The 22,024-nt window shown below is 36.0% G+C and overlaps 7 protein-coding genes and 1 pseudogene across 11 annotated transcripts in view; 4 read left to right on the top strand and 4 right to left on the bottom strand.

The window, feature by feature from the left end:
- Positions 825-2,362, top strand: LOC104722105 (WAT1-related protein At4g28040-like). The gene is made up of 4 exons (XM_010440210.2): positions 825-1,098; positions 1,192-1,377; positions 1,476-1,994; positions 2,079-2,362. Exons 1-4 carry the CDS (start codon positions 920-922, stop codon positions 2,275-2,277), a joined length of 1,083 nt encoding a protein of 360 aa, XP_010438512.1. The 5' UTR covers positions 825-919; the 3' UTR covers positions 2,278-2,362.
- Positions 2,478-4,431, bottom strand: LOC109127237 (annotated as a pseudogene).
- LOC104722106 (WAT1-related protein At4g28040-like) lies at positions 8,580-10,662 on the top strand. Its single transcript, XM_010440212.2, has 6 exons — positions 8,580-8,805; positions 8,848-9,005; positions 9,107-9,292; positions 9,386-9,904; positions 9,985-10,176; positions 10,331-10,662. Exons 1-6 carry the CDS (start codon positions 8,785-8,787, stop codon positions 10,515-10,517), a joined length of 1,263 nt encoding a protein of 420 aa, XP_010438514.1. The 5' UTR covers positions 8,580-8,784; the 3' UTR covers positions 10,518-10,662.
- On the top strand, positions 12,380-14,443 carry LOC104722102 (WAT1-related protein At4g28040-like). 2 transcript variants are annotated; one of them, XM_019232988.1, is made up of 5 exons: positions 12,380-12,580; positions 12,664-12,985; positions 13,090-13,274; positions 13,364-13,879; positions 13,960-14,443. In XM_019232988.1, the coding sequence occupies exons 2-5, from the start codon at positions 12,821-12,823 to the stop codon at positions 14,153-14,155; spliced, it is 1,062 nt and encodes a 353-aa protein (XP_019088533.1). In that variant the 5' UTR covers positions 12,380-12,580; positions 12,664-12,820; the 3' UTR covers positions 14,156-14,443. The 2 variants fall into 2 exon arrangements, with proteins under 2 accessions (XP_019088533.1, XP_019088532.1); XM_019232987.1 differs by lacking the exon at positions 12,380-12,580 and having other exon boundaries at positions 12,632-12,985.
- On the bottom strand, positions 14,310-15,690 carry LOC104722103 (tetraspanin-7-like). The gene is made up of 2 exons (XM_010440208.2): positions 15,149-15,690; positions 14,310-14,841 (listed from the first exon to the last, which is right to left on the bottom strand). The coding sequence occupies exons 1-2, from the start codon at positions 15,653-15,655 to the stop codon at positions 14,557-14,559; spliced, it is 792 nt and encodes a 263-aa protein (XP_010438510.1). The 5' UTR covers positions 15,656-15,690; the 3' UTR covers positions 14,310-14,556.
- LOC104722101 (cytochrome c oxidase subunit 6b-3) lies at positions 16,203-17,628 on the bottom strand. The gene is made up of 4 exons (XM_010440207.1): positions 17,520-17,628; positions 16,727-16,815; positions 16,549-16,630; positions 16,203-16,447 (listed from the first exon to the last, which is right to left on the bottom strand). The coding sequence occupies exons 1-4, from the start codon at positions 17,529-17,531 to the stop codon at positions 16,394-16,396; spliced, it is 237 nt and encodes a 78-aa protein (XP_010438509.1). The 5' UTR covers positions 17,532-17,628; the 3' UTR covers positions 16,203-16,393.
- Positions 17,784-20,619, top strand: LOC104722099 (lactation elevated protein 1-like). The gene is made up of 12 exons (XM_010440203.2): positions 17,784-18,212; positions 18,302-18,528; positions 18,631-18,700; positions 18,805-18,891; positions 18,969-19,034; positions 19,145-19,237; positions 19,335-19,391; positions 19,479-19,607; positions 19,786-19,876; positions 19,966-20,054; positions 20,137-20,330; positions 20,402-20,619. The coding sequence occupies exons 1-12, from the start codon at positions 17,958-17,960 to the stop codon at positions 20,472-20,474; spliced, it is 1,431 nt and encodes a 476-aa protein (XP_010438505.1). The 5' UTR covers positions 17,784-17,957; the 3' UTR covers positions 20,475-20,619.
- The window catches only part of LOC104722100 (protein TSS), a 9,312-nt gene continuing 8,150 nt past the window's right edge, over positions 20,863-22,024 (bottom strand). The window contains exon 24 of one of the 4 annotated variants that reach the window (XM_010440205.2): positions 20,863-21,908. In XM_010440205.2, the coding sequence (XP_010438507.1) occupies positions 21,123-21,908 (786 nt within the window). In that variant the 3' untranslated portion in view covers positions 20,863-21,122. Of the gene's footprint in view, positions 22,020-22,024 lie in introns of all 4 variants that reach the window. The other 3 variants (XM_010440206.2, XM_019232974.1, XM_019232973.1) reach the window with 3 other exon arrangements.

Below are 22,024 nucleotides of genomic sequence, written 5' to 3'. Positions count from 1 at the left end.
GGCCCTGTCTGAATATGTCCTCTCTCTCTCTCGTTTTGGTTCAAGATTTATTCGAAACAGTAATTAAATCTTTCCTTCCATATTCTGTTCAATGGATGGAAAAAATATCCAATGAGAGTATAATATAAAAATATATTTTATGTGGTATACTGAGCTACAGACCAACCTTTTGGCTATGCCCGAACGTGGTGGCATCTCAGCCTTCAAAATGGAGTCGTCATTTATAACAAAAGACAATTTTGTTTCAAGAATCTTTGTTATGCGGAGTTTAATCACTCATTATATTTTCTTTTGTTGTTGTTTCTTTTAACGCAAACACCTTCTTTTTTTCTTTCTTTTTTTTTACCTTCTTTTCTTTTCGTCTGAATGATTCAATATATGTTATAAACCAACGAGTTTGGCACAACACAAAAAAAAGGACCAAAACAATCATATACAAGAAGCCAAAGCAACTAAGAAAAGCTTTGGTGAAAAACAAAAACATCGTGTAACCAAAAACATTTTTCAACGCAAATACCTGAATCCATTATTTGGAAGAATTGACAACAAAATAAAAATCTCTCTTAATTAACTATCCCACGAGCTTTGTTAAGCTATTCATTTTGTTTCTTTCAATTTCACACCTATAGAAGCTTACGTATTCTAGATATTTAATAAGTATATCATAGTTAAATATAGTTTCCTAATCCCTCCTATCACATTATTCACACACATACACCCATGCTCAACACGTGGATTATTTTATATTCACAGAATAAACAGTACAATATAAATAAGACAGCCGAAACGTACTTTGAGAGATTAAGTCTTAGTGATTTTTGGGATATACATAGAGAGAGAGAGAGAAAAAGAGAGAGAGAGAGCGAGAGAGAGCGAGAGAGAGAGCGAGAGAGAGCGAGAGAGAGCGAGAGAGAGAACAATGGAGGTATCGAAATACAAGGCGGTGTTGGCGTTAGTGTTTTTGCAGTTTACCTCGGCGGGAGTTGCACTCTTCACGAAAGCTGCTTTCACGGAAGGACTGACTCCCACCGTCTTCGTTGTTTACCGTCAAACCATCGCCACTGTCTTCATCTGCCCCATCTCTTTCTTTTCCGCTTGGTAAGTTCAGTTTTTGATCCATTTTTTAAAAAATATATTACATGAATATATAATAATATTGATGAAAACCATTTCCATGTGAATGGTAAATAGGAAAAAAGAAAACAAACCATCTCTGGGACTACGAGGCTTTTGGTGGGTGACTCTCACGGCTGTTTTTGGTGTGACTGTGAACCAGAACGCTTATTTTAATGGACTTGACTTGTCTTCTTCATCCATGGCTTGTGCCATGACTAACCTTATTCCTGCTGTCACCTTCATTATCTCCGTCATTGTTGGGTATGTATATTATCAACATATGTACGGCATTAATTTTTCAAGATTCTATATATTGATGATGGGTTGACTAAATATCGATATTGGATGTTTGTTTCAAGATACGAGAGTTTTAAGAGGAGAAGTATGAAAAGTATTGCAAAAGTAATAGGAACAGGTGTGTGTGTGGGAGGAGCCATGACAATGACTTTTCTCAGAGGTCCCAAATTGCTCAACGCCCTGCTCAACCAAGACAGCACCACTTGGTTACTCGGCTGCATACTTCTTGTCATTAGTACATTGGCTTGGTCCCTTTGGTTGATCTTTCAGATTCCTATTGCCTCTCACTGTCCTGATCACTTGTACACTTGCTCCTGCATATGTGTCATGGCTACCATATCCTCTTTCCTAGTGGCTCTCGCCTTAGGCAACACTCATTTATCACCATGGAAGCTTGATTCCTCTTTGAAGCTCTCCTGTTGCATATACTCTGGCATCCATTTGGCGCTAATGTTCTTTTTACAAGCTTGGGTCGTGACACAGGAAGGACCTCTTTTTTCTGCCCTCTTCAACCCTCTTGCAGCAATCATCAGCACTTTCTTCGGGGCTTTGTATTTCCAAGAACAGACTTACCTCGGGAGGTATGCCATTTTTTTAGTGTCCTCTTTCTTTTCGTTCTGAAGCTCAGTTCACATTTTCTTAATCTATTTTGCTCTTTTCTCCAGCTTGCTAGGCGCTTTGACTGTCATCCTTGGTCTCTACATTGTTCTCTGGGGAAAATCCGAAGACTATCAAGAAGAATACATAGACCTAAAATTGGAAGATGGACACACCACTTCCTCCCAAGCTGACATTGCTTCCATTGTGATTGGTGATAAGGTCTTCCGTAGTTCAGAGCTCTTAGACGTACCTCTTCTCATGTGAGTTGTATATGAAGTCGGTGTAAAGAGATGCACAAAACATTTGAAAATATATATATAGAAAGTGTTTTTGTAATTCATTCAAGTCATAGATGTTGCAAATTTAAGAGAGAATACATTGAAATGAATTCTTACACACATTACAAAACAAGCCATCAACAAGTTGTCTTCCAAAATGTTCCAATGTTTCCATTGGAGAAAAAAAAAAGTGAGCTTTTTTTTTTCTCAAAAAACAAAAACACTTTTTGAGGAAAAAAGCAAAGTGAATTAAAAAAAAAAAAAAAAACACTAGATTCACATTATATAATCCACTTTGAGGTATTGGCTCAAAGGTCTTGCTCGAATCCACTTTTCATATATAGCCTCTTCGCTGCTTCATCGTCCACGGTTCCATGCACGTACATATCTGTTATGCCTGATCCATTCCACAACTCTTTTTTTTTTAATTAAACTCCAATTTGCACAAGTCTAACGAGTTTGATTAAAACGTTCTTAAATTATCCCATTCTCTACCAACTTACCTTAGACTTTTCAATGAGTTTGTAACCAACTCCATTGCGTTGCAGCTCTTTCGCAACACAGACGTTGCTTAAGTATGCTCTCGAAAAATCCAAACCAATCCCCTATAACACCTAAAAGACTCTTAAGCTTCTCAATTTGTCCAATATCAGATAAAGTTCAGCATTCAAACACCTCTGGTTTAGTTCCAGCAATTTCATCAGGACGCCAACGCTATAGGTTAAGATCAAGACACCCCACCGGCCACCACTACTCTATCTTCTATGCCATCAGAGAACTGAGAAATTTTATCGACAGAGAAACAGATGAAGCATATTGATAAGCACGTGTTAAGGATCAAGTGGATTAATGAGTGAAGAAATATCAGAGATCAGCACGTGCGAAGGAGCACCTGGCTACTTGACTGAAGAAATGGCCGACTTTGCACGTGAGAGAGATTAGGTTGAGCTTGGAGCAGAAGTTAAAGAGTGTGTATAAATAAAGAAAGGAAGCATCACAAAGAGGTATGATGAATGTTGTGAGGGATTAGTCGCTATGAGACTAACGTATGGGGAAGGAAGATCCGAAGGTATGCTGAGGATCTGACTTCATCTTTCACTTGTTAAATCTATCACTTTGTAATCAAAGAGTTTTTTATTAAGGGATATTGAGCTTTGTAATCAAACAGTGGTTCATTAATGGAGATTAAATTAAAGTTCATAAGGTTAAGCTAATATTCATGGAGTTTACTAGTTAGAAACTCTATCACATATAAAACAGAAATCCATTTTATGCAAGCAACCTTCTTAATACTCACTCCCACGAGAAGTATATTACACTAACTCTACTGAGATGCACAGTTAACACACGAGATGAACAAATTGAACAGACAGACCTTACATGCAGAGCATAAAAAGAGTTTGATAGTAGCGACAATGGAAGAGCACAAACCCTTCCCTCTTTCCTGAAGTCCTCTCCTTGAGCGCCTCGAACTCACGCTCTGCCAAGTATCTTTTGTGATACTAATGAAACTTGAACAGCAAAATGTAGCATCAGCATGAGTACACAAATATAAAAGCCAATAAGCCTTAACACTTCAAACCAAAGAAACACTCAAAACCATATCACACAATAACAAATGTTTTCTACCCCACCGCATCAGAACATCTTCAATAGACTATACTCACACCTCCAGCATCAATTATAATTTCATATACTACTTCGATATGAACAACTCACAATTCAGGGAGTTGAATTCATGATTCCCAAATTCCTAGAATTGTGTACTAATACTAATTAATTCACCGATTAAGTTGATCTCAAAGAGTGAAAATGAAAGAAGAAACTAACTTGGATATTGTAAGCAGAAGGATTGAGCTCGTTGAAGGTCCGTACGCGAAGACAAGCTGCAGCCCAGAGCTCATCTTCTGACACCGTTTCGGATACGACGAACGTCCACTTATCGATCGCCAGAGCAAAAATGTGTGAAGCGGCAAGACGTTTTTTTTGTTCTGGGGACTAAGAGCAAGTGCAGCAGCGTATGTTTGCTGCGTCCTTCGGTATTATAATTAAAAAGTTAATTCGAAATAAAAAGATTATAGAAGAAACGTTCCTCCAAACGGGATGTTTTTGCTTTGTCTTTTGTTACACGTGGCAGCATTTGTGTGGTTGGTGTTGTTTGGGTAGGGTGAACCCAAAAATCGGTCCGTCCAGAGCAGTTTTTTTGGAGTCTTGCAAGCTAGATTCGCCGTTGTTAAAAATCCATTTCATTTATGGGATAAATACAAAATAGCAAATGTTATGAGAGCATGCATAATACTCCATAATATGATTGTCGAGGATGAACGAGGAACATACAGTTTCCGAAACATTGTTTATGAATTTTAACACAGAGAAGATGTGGATCAAACATATATCGTCGGGGCCGCCAGTTTGGGTTCAAATATGAGCATTACGATTACTTGTCTTACAAAAATTCAGGATAAAAAAGTCTATGAACGGTTAAAAGAAGATTTGATTGAGCATATTTGGACTAACTTTGGACATCTTCCAGATAATGAAGATTAATTAAAAAAATTGTATGAATTGAATAAAATGTTTGTTTTAATTTTTGATGTTTGTATGTTTTATGTTTTTAATTTTTAATGTTTTAATTGTATGTTTTGTTTTTCTTTTCAAGTTTTTTTTAACTTTGTAATTTTCTTATGTTTTTAATGTTAATGTTATATGTTTTATTTTATGTTTTTACATATTTATTTAAATAATTAATTTTTAAAATTTAAAATATTATTATTTTATTTAAAAGACCAACTGTGAAGAACACCAATGTTCGTACTAAATTTAAGAAACTCTGAAAATAATTTTATTGTATTTGAGGAACCAAAATCTGAAGGACACCAATGTCCATACTCTAATAATCACATCCTTATCTGGGCTTTTCTTTCCTTTTGGGCCCAATCTAAGCCCATTATGTTTTTTTTCTTCTTAATGTTTGTTTACGTTTCTTTCAATTTTTATCTGAAAGATACGGCAGCCACATAAAGATACGTGGACAAACTTTTTACTTCCATAGATAGAAATTTTACATGTGTCATCATCTCTCCTTTTCTAGAAAAAAAAAAAAAACATTGTTCTTATCGCATTTGATTAATGATTTTTGTAGTACCTAATATCGATGTATACGTTCTTAATTATCGCATTTGATTTAATGATTGTATACCACATCAATGTATATCAAATGAAGTTTTGAATATAGAAAAGAATTTGGAGTTGTATTCGTTCACCTAAGAAAAAAATAATTAGAAAATTAAGAAAATGTGGATTCAAGTTGTAATGTACGCATGACCTAGCTAAAACGGGCAAATAGAGTTCATGCATGATACATGATGATGTGGTTCAGCCCCGGCGATACACATGTGCAAGAAATGCATTTGCACATGGACCATTAAATTAAGGCCAAATTTTTGTGATCTTTACATTATATATATATATATATATATATATATTTAATTATGCTGAATTTGTACCTAAAAATCCTCCAAATTTATTTATTTTAAGTTTAATTTTGAGGTTCAAACTTAATAAACAAATAAATAAGCCCAATAAAATACAAAACTTAATTTATTTTACTTTTTTTTCTATTTGTTTGACATATTTTACTTTCTTTTATCCAATAATTTGATAAAAATAAGACTTTTTTTTTGTAGTTGCACCGGGTCATTCCCTTGAATGAACCGGCCAGTACGTAGAAGATATGGAAGGATTAGAATGAGGATGTGAAGATGATGTGTGTGTCGTGAGTCATAGTCTTTGTCCTTATCCTATGAATCATATCCTCTTTCTCGTGCATTCACTTCTGATTGGGCCACAAAAACCAATGGAAGAAGAATATAAAAATCATTTCAGCAATGATAGAAAGAAACCTAGCTACTTGCGATTACTCGGGGATACAGTAAGAAGACAAATAGACAAAACTATATGGCAGGTTCACGCATATGATTTTCTAGCTATTTCCATCATTCTGATCTCGTTGGCATACACCTGTACATTTAATTAAATTTGGAATTATTGCGCTAAAATATTCGTAATAAAAGGCATCACATGACACATGGGGGTCCTAGGTGGCGTCTATGTTTGTTTCATGAAAAATGTTTTATTCAGTTGATTCGTATTCATTTGTTACTGTTACAATTAGAGTGGATTATCATACAGAGAAATCATAACAATAGTTATTAGTCAACTTTGAATATGTCTTACCTAAAAGTTTCTCCTATAATACCGTTTTCTTTTTCCTCTTTTTGGTTCAAGATTTATTTGAAACAGTAATTAAATCTTTCCTTCCATATTCTGTTCAATGGATGAAAAAAAAAACCAATGAGAGAATATAATTCAAAAATATATTTTATGTAATATATATATATATATATATTAGGTAATATATGAGCATTGATGTATAGTAAATTACGTAAATTAATTTAATTTTATTTAGTACTCATCAAAAAAAATCTAAATCTAAATATCATTAAAAATTTATATATTTTCAAAAAATCATACAATTTCATAATATATAACTAATTTAAATATAATCGCACATACATATCTCTTGATTTTTTTTAATTATTGTTCAACTTTGATGATAATTTTCATTAATATTTTTGAGGAGTTGAGGTAAAAAAATAATGGTAAAAATGAAGACTAACTACGATATTCAAATATTTAATCTAAGTTGTTCATATAAAGTTATAAACTAACACATAACCTAAAGTATTTAATGATAAAAACGAAATTATTCTCTATAAAAACATGTGAAGTGCAAGCTAAACTTTAAAGTATGATTCCCAAAGATTAATTTTATTTTTAGTCTTTTTATATTTCCTTTATTTTAATTTATATTGCTAAATTTTTTAATAATTGTTTCATCCATGTAGTAAACTAGATAGAAAATAGAATATCATATTGTTTTTATATAGAGAAATCCTTTGAAAGTACATATTTGAATTAAATAAATAAATAGGAATGATTTTTCATGTAATTATATGTTTAAATAGAAACTAAATATAATGATAAATATTCTAAAAAAAATGTATTACAATTTTGTTGGTGGTCGAAAAAGTAAAAAAAAAATTAATTTGCTATTTAATAATGGAACATTTCCAAACTACTTTTCAAAAATATTTTTTCATGTTGACCATTTTCAAAACTATCCCTCTTTATGTACAAAATGACCAAATTACCCTTTTTTGGACTGACAACAAGAATGTACAGTCACCAAAAATCGAAAAAAATTCGCCAAAACCAAAAAAATTCCCGTCAAAAATCATAAAATTTTCTCGCCAAAACTACGAAATTGGATTTTCCCGCAAAATTTTTTGAAATTTCCCTGCCAAATTGTTTAAATTGTTGAAATTTTCCCGCCAATATTTTTAAATTGTTTAAAACCTTGTAAAAGAATTGTAAATTTTTTTGGCAGTAAAATTTTTGTCGAATTTTTTTTTCAGAAACTTTTTATCAAATTTGTTTGCGGGAAAATATGTTGGGAAATTTTTGGCGGTTTTGTTTTTCTTTTTGTTGAGTAACATATTTTTTAAGTAAGGGTAAAATTGTCACTAAAAATTAAAGGAAAGCAAAAATGAAAATGTAAAAGGGTATTTTTGAAAAGAGTATATCAAAAAGGTTATTTCTAACAAATTCTCTTTAATAACTATATTACAAACATTTATTTCCTTAGAACATTACATATTTGTAATAATCAAATAAATATACATGAATATGTAAGAAATAATCTAACATCTAAAGTAAAGAATAGAGATGATTACTTTAATTAAAAATTACATAGAAGAGTGTGTTTTAAAAGTACGAGAGTTAATTCTAATTTATTTTGTGTTGAATAAAATTGAGTGGAGAAATATAGTTAATGCAAATTTATTTTTAATTTAGTTTTAATATTAAAGTGTGAATTAAATGTATATGATTAAATGTGTTTTACTTGTGGTTTAATTGATTTTTTAAAATTTCATTATAGCTTCATATTAAAGTATGAGTTAAATTAAATCTATAAGATTAGAAGTGTTTATGTGTGGTTTAATTGGGAATCATTTTATTAGTTTTATAGTGTGAATTATATTTATCTGACTAAATGTGTTTTATTGGTAGTTTAAGTAGAATTTGTTGGTGAATAATTTTTTTAATAGGTGTCAGCTCTACAATAACCATATGTCAAACTATGGAAAAAAAATTTAGGAGGTAGTCTACTTTATTTATTATATATATATGTTTACACAATCTCATTACGCATCTATAACAGCTAGGTTCCCTAATCCTTCCTATCACATTATTCACACACGCTTGACACATGTTGATTATTTTGTATTCACATAAACAATATGTATATAATAAGACAGCCGAAACGTACTTTGAGAGAGATTAAGTTTTCAGTGATTTTTGACCTTCTTAAAGGGATAGAGAGAGAGAGAGAGAGAGAGAGAGAGAGAGAGAGAGAGAGAGAGAGAGAACGATGGAGATATCGAAATACAAGGCTGTGTTGGCGTTAGTGTTTTTGCAGNTATCGAAATACAAGGCGGTGTTGGCGTTAGTGTTTTTGCAGTTCACGTCGGCGGGAGTTGCACTCTTCACGAAAGCTGCTTTCACGGAAGGACTCACTCCCACCGTCTTCGTTGTTTACCGTCAAGCCATCGCCACTGTCTTCATCTGCCCCATCTCTTTCTTTTCCGCTTGGTAAATTCAGTTTTTGATCCATTTTTTTTGAAATATATTACATCACCACATGAATATATAATAATATTGATGAAAACCATTTCCATGTGAATGGTAAATAGGAAAAAAGAAAACAAACCTTGTCTCGGAGTAAGAGGCTATTGGTGGGTGGCTCTCACGGCTGTTATTGGTGTGACTGTGAACCAGAACGCTTATTTCAAAGGGCTTGACTTGTCTTCTTCATCATTGGCTTGTACCATGACCAATCTTATTCCTGCCGTCACCTTCATTATATCCGTCATTGTTGGGTATGTATATTATCAAGATTTATATGGCACTATTCAAGATTCTATATTGATGGGTTGAGTAATTAATTATCGATATTGGATGTTTGTTTCAAGATACGAGAGTATTAAGAGGAGTAGTATGAAAAGTGTTGCAAAAGTGATAGGAACAGGTGTGTGTGTGGGAGGAGCCATGACAATGACTTTTCTCAGAGGTCCCAAATTGCTCAACGCTCTGCTCAACCAAGACAGCACCACTTGGTTACTCGGCTGCATATTTCTTGTCATTAGTACATTCGCTTGGTCCCTATGGTTGATCTTTCAGATCCCTATTGCCTCTCACTGTCCTGATCACTTGTACACTTGCTCCTGGATATGTTTCATTGCTACCGTATCCTCTTTCCTAGTGGCTCTCGCCTTAGGAAACACTCATTTATCACCATGGAAGCTTGATTCCTCTTTGAAGCTCTCCTGTTGCATATACTCTGGCATCCAATTGGCGATAACTTTCTTTCTACAAGCTTGGGTCGTGTCACAGAAAGGACCTCTGTTCTCTGCCCTATTCAACCCTCTTTCAGCAATCATCACCACTTTCTTCGGGGCTTTGTATTTACAAGAACAGACTTACCTCGGGAGGTACGCCATCTTCTTACTGTCCTCTTTTCGTTCTGAAGCACAGTTCACATTATGTTAATCTGTTTTGCTCTTATCTTCAGCTTGCTAGGCGCTTTGGCTATCATCCTTGGTCTCTACGTTGTTCTCTGGGGAAAATCCGAAGACTATGAAGAAGAATACATAGACCTAAAATTGGAAGATGGACACACCACTTCCTCCCAAGCTGACATTGCTTCCATTGTGATTGGTGATAAGATCTTCCGTAGTTCAGAGCTCTTAGAACCTCTTCTCATGTGAGTTGTATCGAAGTCAGTGTAAGTAAGCTTTTTGATCAAAAAAAAAAAAAAAAAAAAAAAAAAACACTTTTTGAGGCAAAAAAGCAAAGTGAATCTCAAAAAAAAGAAAGAAGAAGAAAAAAGCTAGATTCACATTATAATCCACTTTCAGGTATCGAGCTTGCCACGCTGGCTCAGAGGTGTCTTGCTCGAACCCACTTTTCATATATAGCCTCTTCGCTGCTTCATTGTCCACGGTTAAATGCACGAACATATCCGTTATGCCTGAACCATTCCACAACTTTTTTTGTAAAGAAAAAACTCCAATTTGGACAAGTCTAATTAACGAGTTTGATTAAAACGTTCTTAATTACCCCATTCTCTACCAACTTCCTTAGACTTTTCAATGAGTTTGTAACCAATAAGTTCAGCATTGTTTTTCAACATCAAACACCTCTGGTTTTGTTCCAGCAATTTCATCAGGAAGCCAACGGCATTGGTTAAGATCAAGACTCCCTACCACAACTCTTATCTTTTATTATGCCATCAGAGAACTGAGAAATTTTATCGACAGACGAAACAGAATCCATTTTATGCAAGCAACCTTCTTAATACTCACTCCCACGAGAAAGTATATTATATTAGACTAAGTCTACCGAGATGCACAATTAACACACAAGAGATGAGCAATTGAATAGACAGACCTTACATGCAGTGCAGAGCACAAATACCTAGAATTGTGTTGTGTACTAAACTACTAACTAATTCACCGATTAAGATATATCAAAGAGTGAGATAGAAAGAAGAAACTGACTTGGAAGACAAGCTGCAGCCCAAAGCTCATCTTCTGACACCGTTTTGGATACGACGAACGTCGACTTATCGATCGCCGGAACACAAATGTGTGAAGCGGCGGGAGGAAGGACGAGAGTGAGGTTCTTTTTTTTGGGCCCAATCTAAGCCCATTTAGTTTTTCTTAAAAAAATTATATTTGTTTACGTTTCTTTCAATTTTTATCCGAAAGATACGGTAGCCACATAAAAAACCAAATAAATATCATGAAACAAAAAGGATACATAGACAAACTTTTTATTTCCATAAATAGAAAATTTATATGCGTCATCATCTTTCCTTTTCTAGAAAACATAAATTTATAGTTCTTATCGTATTTGATTAAATTAATGATTGTCGTATCGAAATGTATAGGTTATTATCGCATTTGATTGATTGAATACCTCATCAATGTATATCAAATGAAGTTTTGAACTTTTGAATATTGAAAAAGAATTTGGAGTTGTATTCGTTACGTAATAAAAACTAATTAAAAAAATAAGAAAATGTGGATTCAAGTTGTATAATGTAGATGACCTAGCTAAAACGGGCAAGTAGAGCTAGTTCATGCATGAATCATGATGATGTGGTAGTGAAAGATATTTAGATTGTTGTCATATGTAATAAAGTAATAGTTATGGAAGGATTAGAATGAGGATGTGTGTCGCGAGTCATAGTCTTTGTCCTTATCCTATGATTCATATCTCTTCTCATACATACACTTCTGATTGGGCCACACAAAAACCAATGGAAGAAGAATAAAAATCATTTCAGCAATGATATATAGAAAGAAACCTAGCTACTTAGACAAAACTATGGCACGTTCACAGTTCACTCATATGATTTTCTATTTCTTTTCACATTTCTGGTCTCTTTGACATATAATAATACACCTGTACTTAATTAAATCTGGAATTAATTCGTAATAAAAGGCATCACATGGGGGGTCCTCGGTGGCGACTCTTTTTGTTTGCATTAGTTTCATGAAAAAATGATTTATTTAGTTGATTCGTATTCAATTGTGATTGTTACAATTAGAGTGGATTATCATATAGTACATAGAGAAACAATAAGTATTGGTCAATCTGAATTTCTATGTCTCTTCGATATATATAGCGTTTTCTTTTTCCTCTTTTTTGTCACAGATTTATTTGAAACAGTAATTAAATCTTTCCTTCCATATTCTGTTCAATGGATGAAAAAAAAACCAATGAGAGAATATAATACAAATATATATTTTCTGTAATATTTAACCATACATTACAGACCAACCTTTTGGGCCTTTTGGCTATGCCCGAACGTGGTGGCATCTCAGCCTTCAAAACTAAGGTCGTCATTTATAACCAAAGACAATTTGTTAAATCTCTGCTGGAGAGACAATTATGCGGAACCTCAAAAACGTAATCACTCATTATATTTTCTTTTGTTGTTGTTGTTGTTGTTGTTGTTGTTGTTGTTGTTGTTGTTGTTGTTTCTTTCAAACGTGAATACCTGAATCCAATTCTCGCTGGTGTATGATCCTTATATGGAAGAATTGACTACAAAATAAAAAAGCTATCTCTTAATCAATCATCCCACCATATTTATAAAGGTATTCAATCTTTTTTTTTTTTTTCAATTTCACATCCTATAGAAGCTTACATATTCTTGATATTTAATAAGTGTCTTATATAGGTGAATGTTACAATCTCATCACGCATCTACCAGCTAGGTTCCTAATCCTTCCTATCACATTATTCACACACACACTCGACATATGTGGATTATTTTGTATTCACATAAACGATATATATAATACAGCAGAGAGATAGAGAGCAATGGAGATATCGAAATGCAAGGCTGTGTTGGCGTTAGTGTTTTTGCAGTTTACGTCGGCGGGAGTTGCACTCTTCACGAAAGCTGCTTTCACGGAAGGAGTCACTCCCACCGTCTTCGTTGCTTACCGTCAAGCCATTGCCACTGCCTTCATCTGCCCCATCTCTTTTATTTCCGCTTGGTAAGTTCAGTTTTTGATCCATCCATATATATGGAAACATATTACATCACCACATGAATATAAATATTGATGATGGAAACCATTTCCATGTGAATGTTAAATAGGAAAAAGAAAACAAACCTTGTCTCGGAGCAAGAGGCTGTTGGTGGGTGGCTCTCACGGCTGTTATTGGTGTGACTGTGAACCAGAACGCTTATTTTAAAGGACTTGACTTGTCTTCTTCATCCATGGCTTGTGCCATGACCAATCTTATTCCTGCCGTCACCTTCATTATATCCGTCATTGTTGGGTATGTATGTTATCAACATTCATATGGCATTATTCAAGATTCTATATTGATGGGTTGACTAATTATCGATATTGGATGTTTGTTTCAAGATACGAGAGTATTAAGAGTAGTATGAAAAGTGTTGCAAAAGTAATAGGAACAGGTGTGTGTGTGGGAGGAGCCATGACAATGACTTTTCTAAGAGGTCCAAAATTGCTCAACGCCCTGCTCAACCAAGACAGCACCACTTGGTTACTCGGCTGCATATTGCTTGTCATTAATATGTTGGCATGGTCCCTTTGGTTGGTCTTTCAGATCCCTATTGCCTCTCACTGTCCTGATCACTTGTACACTTGCTCCTGCATATGTGTCATGGCTACCATATCCTCTTTCCTAGTGGCTCTCGCCTTAGGCAACACTCATTTATCACCATGGAAGCTTCATTCCTTTTTGAAGCTCTCCTGTTGTATATACTCTGGCATCCAATTGGCGACAATGTTCTTTCTACAAGCTTGGGTCGTGACACAGGAAGGACCTCTTTTCTCTGCCCTCTTCAACCCTCTTGCAGCAATCATCACCAAAATCTTCGGCTCTTTGTATTTACAAGAACAGACTTACCTCGAGAGGTATGCCATTTTCTTAGTGTCTTGTTTTCGTTCTGAAGCTCAATTCACATTTTCTTAATCTGTTTTGCTCTTATCTTCAGCTTGCTAGGCGCTTTGGCTATCTTCATTGGTCTCTACATTGTTCTCTGGGGAAAATCCGAAGACTATGAAGAAGAATCCATAGGCCTAAAATTGGAAGATGGACACACCACTTCCTCCCAAGCTGACATTGCTTCCATTGTGATTGGTGATAAGGCCTTCCGTAGTTCAGAGCTCTTAGAACCTCTTCTCATGTGAGTTGTATACGAAGTCAGCGTAAAGAGATTGCTTTAACAATGGGCAATTTAGAATATGGCAGTGATAAAAAAAGAAAAGAAATGGAACTTCGTTTACAAATCTCACTTGTCCCAACAGATGTAGAAGCTACTCCATGCACAAAACATTAGGAAAATAGAAGCACAAAGCAAGGTGATTTTGTAATTCATTTAGTCATATGTTGCAAATTCAAGAGAAGAAATTACATTGAAAAGCAAGTGCAATCTTACACACACACACACACACACACAAAACAAGCCATGAACGAGCTGTCTTAAGGCTGCAGTAACTTACTTGACGGTGAGATGAATAGCACTTAAGATATCTTTCATTGTTCTCAATCTCGGTTTGGAGCTCTACTATTTCAACGCATAAAGATCTAATTACCAGCTACGTTTCCTGTTGTTCCTGAACGCACAACAACCAACGGAGTAAACAATAATGAGGAATATGAGAAAAACAATGTTGATCTGAGCCACTTTTTTCCACGAGGTCTTGATGTTGTCGAGCAAACCAGCCTTGCAGGCTTGACAGTCATAGCATAGAGTTCCCGGTTTGTTGTCCCAGACGTTACAGTCCTCGTTTGTGTATGGAGCTGGGGTCTTTGTCCAAGTAGTCGGATTCACATACGTAAAGTTACAGTCGTTCGACGGCTTACAGCAACCAGACTACACAAGTAAAAAGCCAGAATTTATCATTAGGTACAAAAAATCCAACACAAGAACATAGCTTTCAATCATGTCACATAACAAGATGCAACCAATTGTAACCAAAATGTTCCTATGTTAGATAGATGAAAAGGAAATCTCTAAAAGACTAAATCTTTTTAGCTTTTTGATCTCACAAAGCAAAAACACTTTTTGAGGAGAAAAAGCAAAAGTGAATCTCAAAATAGAAAAACACTTTACAATCCAGATCTCTAATTCTGAATTGTAGATAAAACGAAATCAGAATCTGGAATTAAGAATCTGTGACCTGAAGAGCATTGAGATGAGACTTGTAGAAGTCTTCAACGTTAATGGTAGAATAACGAGTACGGTAAGTGGCGCAAACGTCTGAATACATCAAACAGCTCCTGATCCGTTCCCAATTCTTAGCATTATTAACACGTTTCTGCAGCCAATTCGAGTAATCTCCGACGCGATACTCTCTATAACCACGATCGGATATAACCTCGCCGGCTCCGCGGTTAGTGACGGCGAACGCGAAGATCGTGAAACAGAACCCTAGGAGAATCAGGAGGAACATAGCGAAAAGGTAAAGCCAGAGGAGGCAAGAGACACGGCAACAAGCGCCGACGAGACCAGCGATGGAGACGAACATGAGGAAAACTCCGAGGACGACGATTGGTTTGTCGAGGAAACGTTCGCACTCTGTTGCTGCATTTTTGCCTAGCCAGATCCCGGCTGAGAGGATTGGGATTGAGAGGAGGAAGGTGAAGAAATTGAGAATTCCGAGGAGGTTGTTGCTACACTGAACCATGATGATGNTTTTTTTTTTTTTTTTTTTTTTTTTTTAATTTGCTTTTTAGCTTCTTTTACAAATTAAAAAGGGTACTTTTAATCGCTCAATTCAGATCTTATGAAGAAGAAAATGGGAGTTTTTATCCGTTACGAAATCTGTTAAGTGAATCAAACGATTCACAGTGTTACGACAGCTAGACAAGTTAAAAAGTTAATAGTAAAACCTCTAGAGACTATAAAAATTTATTAATTTCAAAAATAAGATTGAATTAATATAACTAATGCAAATAATAATTATCATATTTTTAAAAAAATACTTAAAGTTTTTTATATAAGAAAAATATTAGAAATAAACTCTAACAAAAATTAGTATGTATATATATATATATATATTTTTTGATAATTTTATATAATTATTAATTCATATTATTGATAAAATCTTATCTTTATAAAAGATTTTTAAAAGAATTATTATCTTATTATTTTTTCGAATTTGAACAGTTCTACTTTTTTTTTTTTGTTATTTATTGTTTAAACCCTCTAAATTGTTGGATAAAGCAAAAAAATTGTCTCGAGAGTTAAAAATGGTGACATTATGAATCACAAAGAATGTCTTGCAATTTATTTGATCATCGTCATCCAAACGAAAACGCTTAACAAAAGAAAAGATTACATGATCATTCATCCATCCACACGACCTTTTTTTGGTCACACAAACTTAATAAAAATGATGAAAAGAGAGGTTATTTTGCAGGAATCAGAGAGGGCCAGGGAAAGTTCCGGTCTCCCTCTGCTCATTCCATTTGTCAACCTGCGAGGATATAATATAATGACATTGTCAAGAATGTGTGTAGAGAAAAGATGACAGGTCATAGCATACGAAGTGGAAGGAAGAAAATTAAAAGTACAAACCCATTCTCCAGGGCAGAGAGCGCGGTAATACTTGGCGAACCTCTCGCATTCGTTGGAGTCCTCACCCTTTGCAGTTGTGCACCTATAGATAAATAAAATTTTGTTGTTGAGATTGGAATTGTGTTGAAGAGAGTCACTACGATTGCAAAACTCAAATGTAGCATTAAGACAAGAGTACCTGTGAAACTCAATGTAACGGGTGAAGCAGTGCCTTGTTTGGTTCGTTGTGGGGAACCGGAAATCAGCAGGAGCAGTTTTCAATTCAATCTAATGCAATAGAAGAAAACACACAAAAACAGCTCAGACACCAAAGATCACAAAAGAAACCAACTATTACAAAAATGTCTTTTAGAATTCAAAGATTCATAATACTTTTCTTCTCTCTTTCAAATCCTAATCTACTCTCTTACGATATTGAAGCAAAGCAACAAAATCTAGCCTGGTTTGACAAAAAAGTTATATTACACAAGAAGTCCATTGCAATCAAAAAAAAATCTAGCTTCTAGCTTCTAGCTTCATCTTCTTTTCCCTTTCAATTATTAATCTAACTCTACCATAGTGTAAAAACAAACCACACAAGCAACAAAACCATGCGTTTGAAGGAAACGATTTAGCAAAAGATCTTCATCCATTTTTATACAATTCCAATGCAATCAGATGTATTTCTTCTCTATCCAATGAGTCAATTTAGGGGGGGGAAAAAATACCTCAGGGTTGTTCTCTACCAGATCATACACATAGAAGAAGAAATGGGAGTGTATAGAGTGAAATAAAATCGAATTTTGCATCAAATCGAATCCGTACACAAACGAATCTAATGGATATTAAAATTAATGTAAGCACAAGAAGTGATCAATCAGATCTCAAATGAAGGTCGAAATTTTCAAAACAAAAAATTCCCGATTCTTCAATTACAAGCAGAGCTAAATCGTATTTTATATAACATAAATAAGAAAATCTGAAAATTTCACCTCGTCCTCCATGGCTTGCTTCGAAAAGAATAAGGTTTGGGTTGGAGAAGAAAGAGCAGACGCAGCGCAGCAGTCGAAGATGGAAAATTTGCAAATTGCCAAACATTTTTTCCGGTGACGACGACTAGAAAAAGCCAATGAGGCCGCTTTCCTTGTTGGGCCTCAAAAAAAAATCACTAATTAATTCAGACCGGTTCGATGGCTAAAATCGGTTTAAGTGGAAGTCATGATTCGGTTTAGTCTGGTCACGTTGTTGCTGTTGAATCTTTCACTTCAGACTTGAGAGAATCAAAAGCTCGAGAAGGTGAGTAGTGAGGGAGGTGCATCGCTGCGACTCTTCTTCTTCTTCTTCGTTGGATCCGTCATTCTCCGATCACCTTAGACGTTTCTGATCACCTCTCTCTCTCTCTCTTTCTCTCTCTCTATCTCATTCGCACCATGCGTTTGCTTCTTCTCTCTATTCGCCGTGTAACACTATTCTCGAGGCATCGACGATACTACTACACTTCCGCTCCTATTCATAATTCATTGATCCCAATCAATCCCAGCTCGCCTTCTCCGTCCCTTGTTATTTCTTCCTCTTCCTTTTCTACTCTTTCACATCCCAACGGAGATGGGAAGATTGCAGGACCTCTAGTGGAGTATGAACGCAGAATCGTAGCTGGAGAGCTTTTGGATGGAGATTTATGTCAGGTAGTTTTGCTTTTCATTGTTTTGATTCGGTTTCTAGTGTGAATCGATTCTAAAGTTTTGTTATTTATTTTTTTTTTTTTTTAATGCAGCTAGGTACATTAAGAGAACTTCAGAGACTCTACGACGAGCTTGTTCAATCCGCTGATGCTTGTCGATTAGATCGTTACTCTGCATCCGCAAAACCAACTAAGAGTAGTAATTGGTTCTGGAAAAAATTCGTGTCTCACTCTTCTGTCTCCCCTGTCAAAGGCTTATACTTATATGGAGGTGTTGGAACTGGCAAAACTATGCTCATGGACTTGTTTTTTCATCAGTTGTAAGTAGCCAAGTAGGGCTTCACACAATTCGTATATAGTTTCTATGATTTTTTTGTTTGTTTGTGTGGATTCATCTGATCCTCTGTTTAAACCCGGGTTAGGCCAGCTAGCTGGAGAGCGCAAAGGATTCACTTTCACAATTTCATGTTGAGTGTTCATAGCCGCTTGCAAGTAATATTCTAGCTCCAAGCTTGTTTTTTTTTTTTTTAAGATGAGGCTTGTAATAATAACCTTTGGACTCAACAACTCTTTGTCATTAATAATATCCTCTGCAGAAGCACAAGGGTCTTGAAGATCCACTTGAAGTCGTTGGCCTGGAAATAGCTGACGAGGCTATACTTCTATGCTTAGATGAGTTCATGGTTTGGACGCTTATCTTCACTGTTAACATTTTTGTTTAGGGTAGCTCGCCTAACTTTATTGCTTTCTTCATGTATAGGTCAATGATGTGGCTGATGCTCTGATACTAAACCGTCTCTTTAGACACTTGTTTAACAATGGCATTGTAAGTAGCATCTATACAACCTTCATCTTTCTCAACTCTTGTAAGCTACTGGACCTAAACCTGCAGTTATTTAATAGTTTGTTCATGTCGGTAACTGAAAGCAAGTGTAGGTTCTTGTTGCTACATCAAACCGTGCTCCAGATAATCTCTATGAAAGGGGTTTACAGAGGGACCTATTCCTTCCGTTTATTTCTACATTAAAGGTATGCAGACGAAAAGGCCAGTTACTATCAATACGCTGAACTTGTTTCATGTGATCCATTACCTTGCGTAACTGATACTGAGAAGTAACTGTTGTAGGAAAGATGTGTGGTTCGTGAAATCGGTTCATCAGTGGATTATCGGAAACTGACCTCTGTACGTGATTTCGCTTCTCTCAGTAACTCTGTCTTAGTTTTGTTGCAACGTGATCACAATCTTATAGCTATATACTCTTGACTGCAGGCTGAAGAGGGATTTTACTTTATTGGAAAGGATATTTCTGGTCTTATTAAACAGAAGTTTCAGCAGTTGGTTGGCGATCAATCAGCTGGTCCTCAGGTGGTTGAAGTAGTAATGGGGAGGAAATTGGAGGTATTTTTGCTTCTTCTTTCACAGATGTATCAACTTGCAGTTCACCATTTGTGCTGAGGAGTGCTTCGCATGGATTCTGTTGATTGATTGTCCGGAAACCTTCAAATGCCATTCCAATAAATACCTTATCCCTCTATCTTCTTTCTTTCTGATTTTGTTTTATTTTGTTGTACACCAGGTTCCGCTGGCTGCTGATGGATGTGCCTACTTTCGTTTTGAAGAGCTGTGTGATAGACCCCTAGGTGCAGCTGATTATCTCGGATTATTCAGTAAGTCTGACCCCAGAGCCATCATACTATTTTCATTGCACTAAGTTTCTTACACACTGCCTAGTCTTGAGATGCAAATTTCGTTGCAGAGAAGTTTCATACTTTGGCTCTGGAAGGTGTACCCGTTTTCGGGCTCCACAATAGGACCGCAGCTTACCGCTTTGTGACACTGGTTGATGTATAGCTCTTTTGATCTCTCTTTTCTACATTCAATCTCTTTTTTGGAAAATTGCTTGCCCAACGGTTGAGATTACTAACAGGTGATGTATGAGACCAAGGCTAGGCTACTGTGCACGGCAGAGGGTAGCCCTCTAGAACTGCTGGAGAGAATAGTGACAATCTCTGATGCACAGCAAATAGCACCTAGAACCTCTTCAAGATCAAGGAAGAGTGATGATCTCGACATTTGCGTGGACAATGAACTTGGTTTTGCCAAAGACCGCACTATTAGCAGGTACCACTGAGCAACTGTTGGGTTTACTCTTATTTATAGTCTGGACTGATTATCTCCTATGCGTGCTGCAGATTAACGGAGATGAACAGCAGAGAATACCTGGAACAACATTCAAGAATGTCGGCGGAGCAGCCTTCTTCTTAGTATTGTTACAATGTGGTTAGAGATGCTGTCAAACCTGTTGGAACCATTTTTTACCGAACAAAAGCTCTCATAATGTATTTATTCTGTGTTTGAACATAGACCCATCTTTTTCTTGCTAGTTGATCATGTTTTCATCAGTTAAGTATATGCTGTGCAATCAACCAAGAAATGTGTAGTCTAGCCACTAGTGAAATTTTTATAAAATCTAATCCTCAAGCTCTCAAATACAAGGAATTAACATTCACGGTTTTCTCTTTTTGGGAGGCCATGAGCTAGTTCTAACGAGCTGAACCTACACCAGTAAGCCGTTGTGTGTTCTTTTCTAGAGAAAACTAGACATGGCCAAACACTATTATCTTACAACTAATAACTATACCAAAGAAAGAGAAAAACACAAAGGGACAAATCTTTATTAAAGGAGTTGAATATTTCTAGTTTTCAGCCACGGAAACCAAAAACTGAAAGCAGGAGAAAGTTGTTAAAGCAGGAGTGACGAGCCTTGGTCCTGCGCTACAACACAACATTCACAAGTAAAAATGCTTTTTTCAACTATGATGATTGTGTACCTCAACCTCATCAATGGAGCCAAAATGTTTCTCCATTCCTTTAGCCTCAATGTTAATACTTCAGTGACAGACAGTTGCTTCTTCAACTTGTAACTTCAATTTGCTCGATTTCATTATCGCTGTAATCTCCCCAGCACTTGCCTTCCTGTTTTTCTCCATTTTTCCCATCAGAGGTCTCATGTGATGTGGTTTCCACTTCACCTACTGTCAAATGTCCATTTTCAAGTGTATCTGTGGTTGCTTGTGCAATGACTTCTTCCTCTCCAGCTTTTTTCTCGTTGTTGCTTTCTTCTTCGCTTCCGCTCTTCTCCTCAGAGCTTTCAGCACCAGGTAATTCCTCCAAAGAAAGTGGTGCATGTATGCTAAGTCCATTCTGAGGCTGTGTAATGGACATGTTACACGGATACCCACCTGCTACAGGCGACAGCGGGTACCCATTCTGTGTTATTTCTGCTCCATTTGGGGATGCTAAATAGCCATTTGGTGGCACTGGATACCCATTAGAAACCCAAGGTTGACTAGGTATGAACTCAGCCGCATGGGGGTTCATTATTCTTGGGCCATTGAATTGATTAGCCTCACCATTGGACTCAGTGCTATTGGGGAAGCTTGGTTTGTTACGCGGAACCCTGTTTCCAGATCGATTGTAACCACCACCTGAGAGCCTAGGTCCATAGGGAACTCGAGCTGTTACAGACTGATGAGGAGTTGATCTGCGGACATGGTTAACAGGAAGCATTGGTGGCATATTCAATGGAGAGGGAAGGATTCCACCGTGGTCTTTGAATCCTGGAACTGCAATCGATCCAAAAATTGGAATGGTTGTTGGGGTATACGGCGGCGCAGAAGCAGAGAGCTTCTTGCTCATTTCTTTTTGTGCTTCGCATGCGTCTTGCTTTTCTCCATCTGCAGCTATTGATGACTTTGGACTCGAGTCTCCGTTAGGCAGCTTTTCTGTTTCGCCATCTACTGTTTTCAGTTCAG

This window comes from Camelina sativa, chromosome 11, assembly GCF_000633955.1.
Source record: "Camelina sativa cultivar DH55 chromosome 11, Cs, whole genome shotgun sequence".
Taxonomy (NCBI): domain Eukaryota; kingdom Viridiplantae; phylum Streptophyta; class Magnoliopsida; order Brassicales; family Brassicaceae; genus Camelina; species Camelina sativa.
This window is presented reverse-complemented; position numbering and strand designations above follow the sequence as displayed.

Bases quoted from the DNA above. Each gene is read 5' to 3' on its own strand.
- LOC104722105 (XM_010440210.2), top strand. From the start codon at position 920: ATGGAGGTATCGAAATACAAGGCGGTGTTGGCGTTAGTGTTTTTGCAG. The intron at 1,378-1,475 runs GTATGTATATTA...GTTTGTTTCAAG, and splicing joins ATTATCTCCGTCATTGTTGG to ATACGAGAGTTTTAAGAGGA. The intron at 1,995-2,078 runs GTATGCCATTTT...TCTTTTCTCCAG, and splicing joins GAACAGACTTACCTCGGGAG to CTTGCTAGGCGCTTTGACTG.
- LOC104722106 (XM_010440212.2), top strand. From the start codon at position 8,785: ATGGAGATATCGAAATACAAG. The intron at 8,806-8,847 runs GCTGTGTTGGCG...TCGAAATACAAG, and splicing joins TGGAGATATCGAAATACAAG to GCGGTGTTGGCGTTAGTGTT. The intron at 9,905-9,984 runs GTACGCCATCTT...TCTTATCTTCAG, and splicing joins GAACAGACTTACCTCGGGAG to CTTGCTAGGCGCTTTGGCTA.
- LOC104722102 (XM_019232988.1), top strand. From the start codon at position 12,821: ATGCAAGGCTGTGTTGGCGTTAGTGTTTTTGCAGTTTACGTCGGCGGG. The intron at 13,275-13,363 runs GTATGTATGTTA...GTTTGTTTCAAG, and splicing joins ATTATATCCGTCATTGTTGG to ATACGAGAGTATTAAGAGTA. The intron at 13,880-13,959 runs GTATGCCATTTT...TCTTATCTTCAG, and splicing joins GAACAGACTTACCTCGAGAG to CTTGCTAGGCGCTTTGGCTA.
- LOC104722103 (XM_010440208.2), bottom strand. From the start codon at position 15,655: ATGGTTCAGTGTAGCAACAACCTCCTCGGAATTCTCAATTTCTTCACC. The intron at 14,842-15,148 runs GTCACAGATTCT...TTACTTGTGTAG, and splicing joins CTCATCTCAATGCTCTTCAG to TCTGGTTGCTGTAAGCCGTC.
- LOC104722101 (XM_010440207.1), bottom strand. The intron at 16,631-16,726 runs GTACTCTTGTCT...ATTTATCTATAG, and splicing joins CGTTACATTGAGTTTCACAG to GTGCACAACTGCAAAGGGTG. The intron at 16,448-16,548 runs GTTTGTACTTTT...ATATCCTCGCAG, and splicing joins CTCTCTGCCCTGGAGAATGG to GTTGACAAATGGAATGAGCA.
- LOC104722099 (XM_010440203.2), top strand. From the start codon at position 17,958: ATGCGTTTGCTTCTTCTCTCTATTCGCCGTGTAACACTATTCTCGAGG. The intron at 18,213-18,301 runs GTAGTTTTGCTT...TTTTTAATGCAG, and splicing joins TGGATGGAGATTTATGTCAG to CTAGGTACATTAAGAGAACT. The intron at 18,892-18,968 runs GTTTGGACGCTT...CTTCATGTATAG, and splicing joins TATGCTTAGATGAGTTCATG to GTCAATGATGTGGCTGATGC.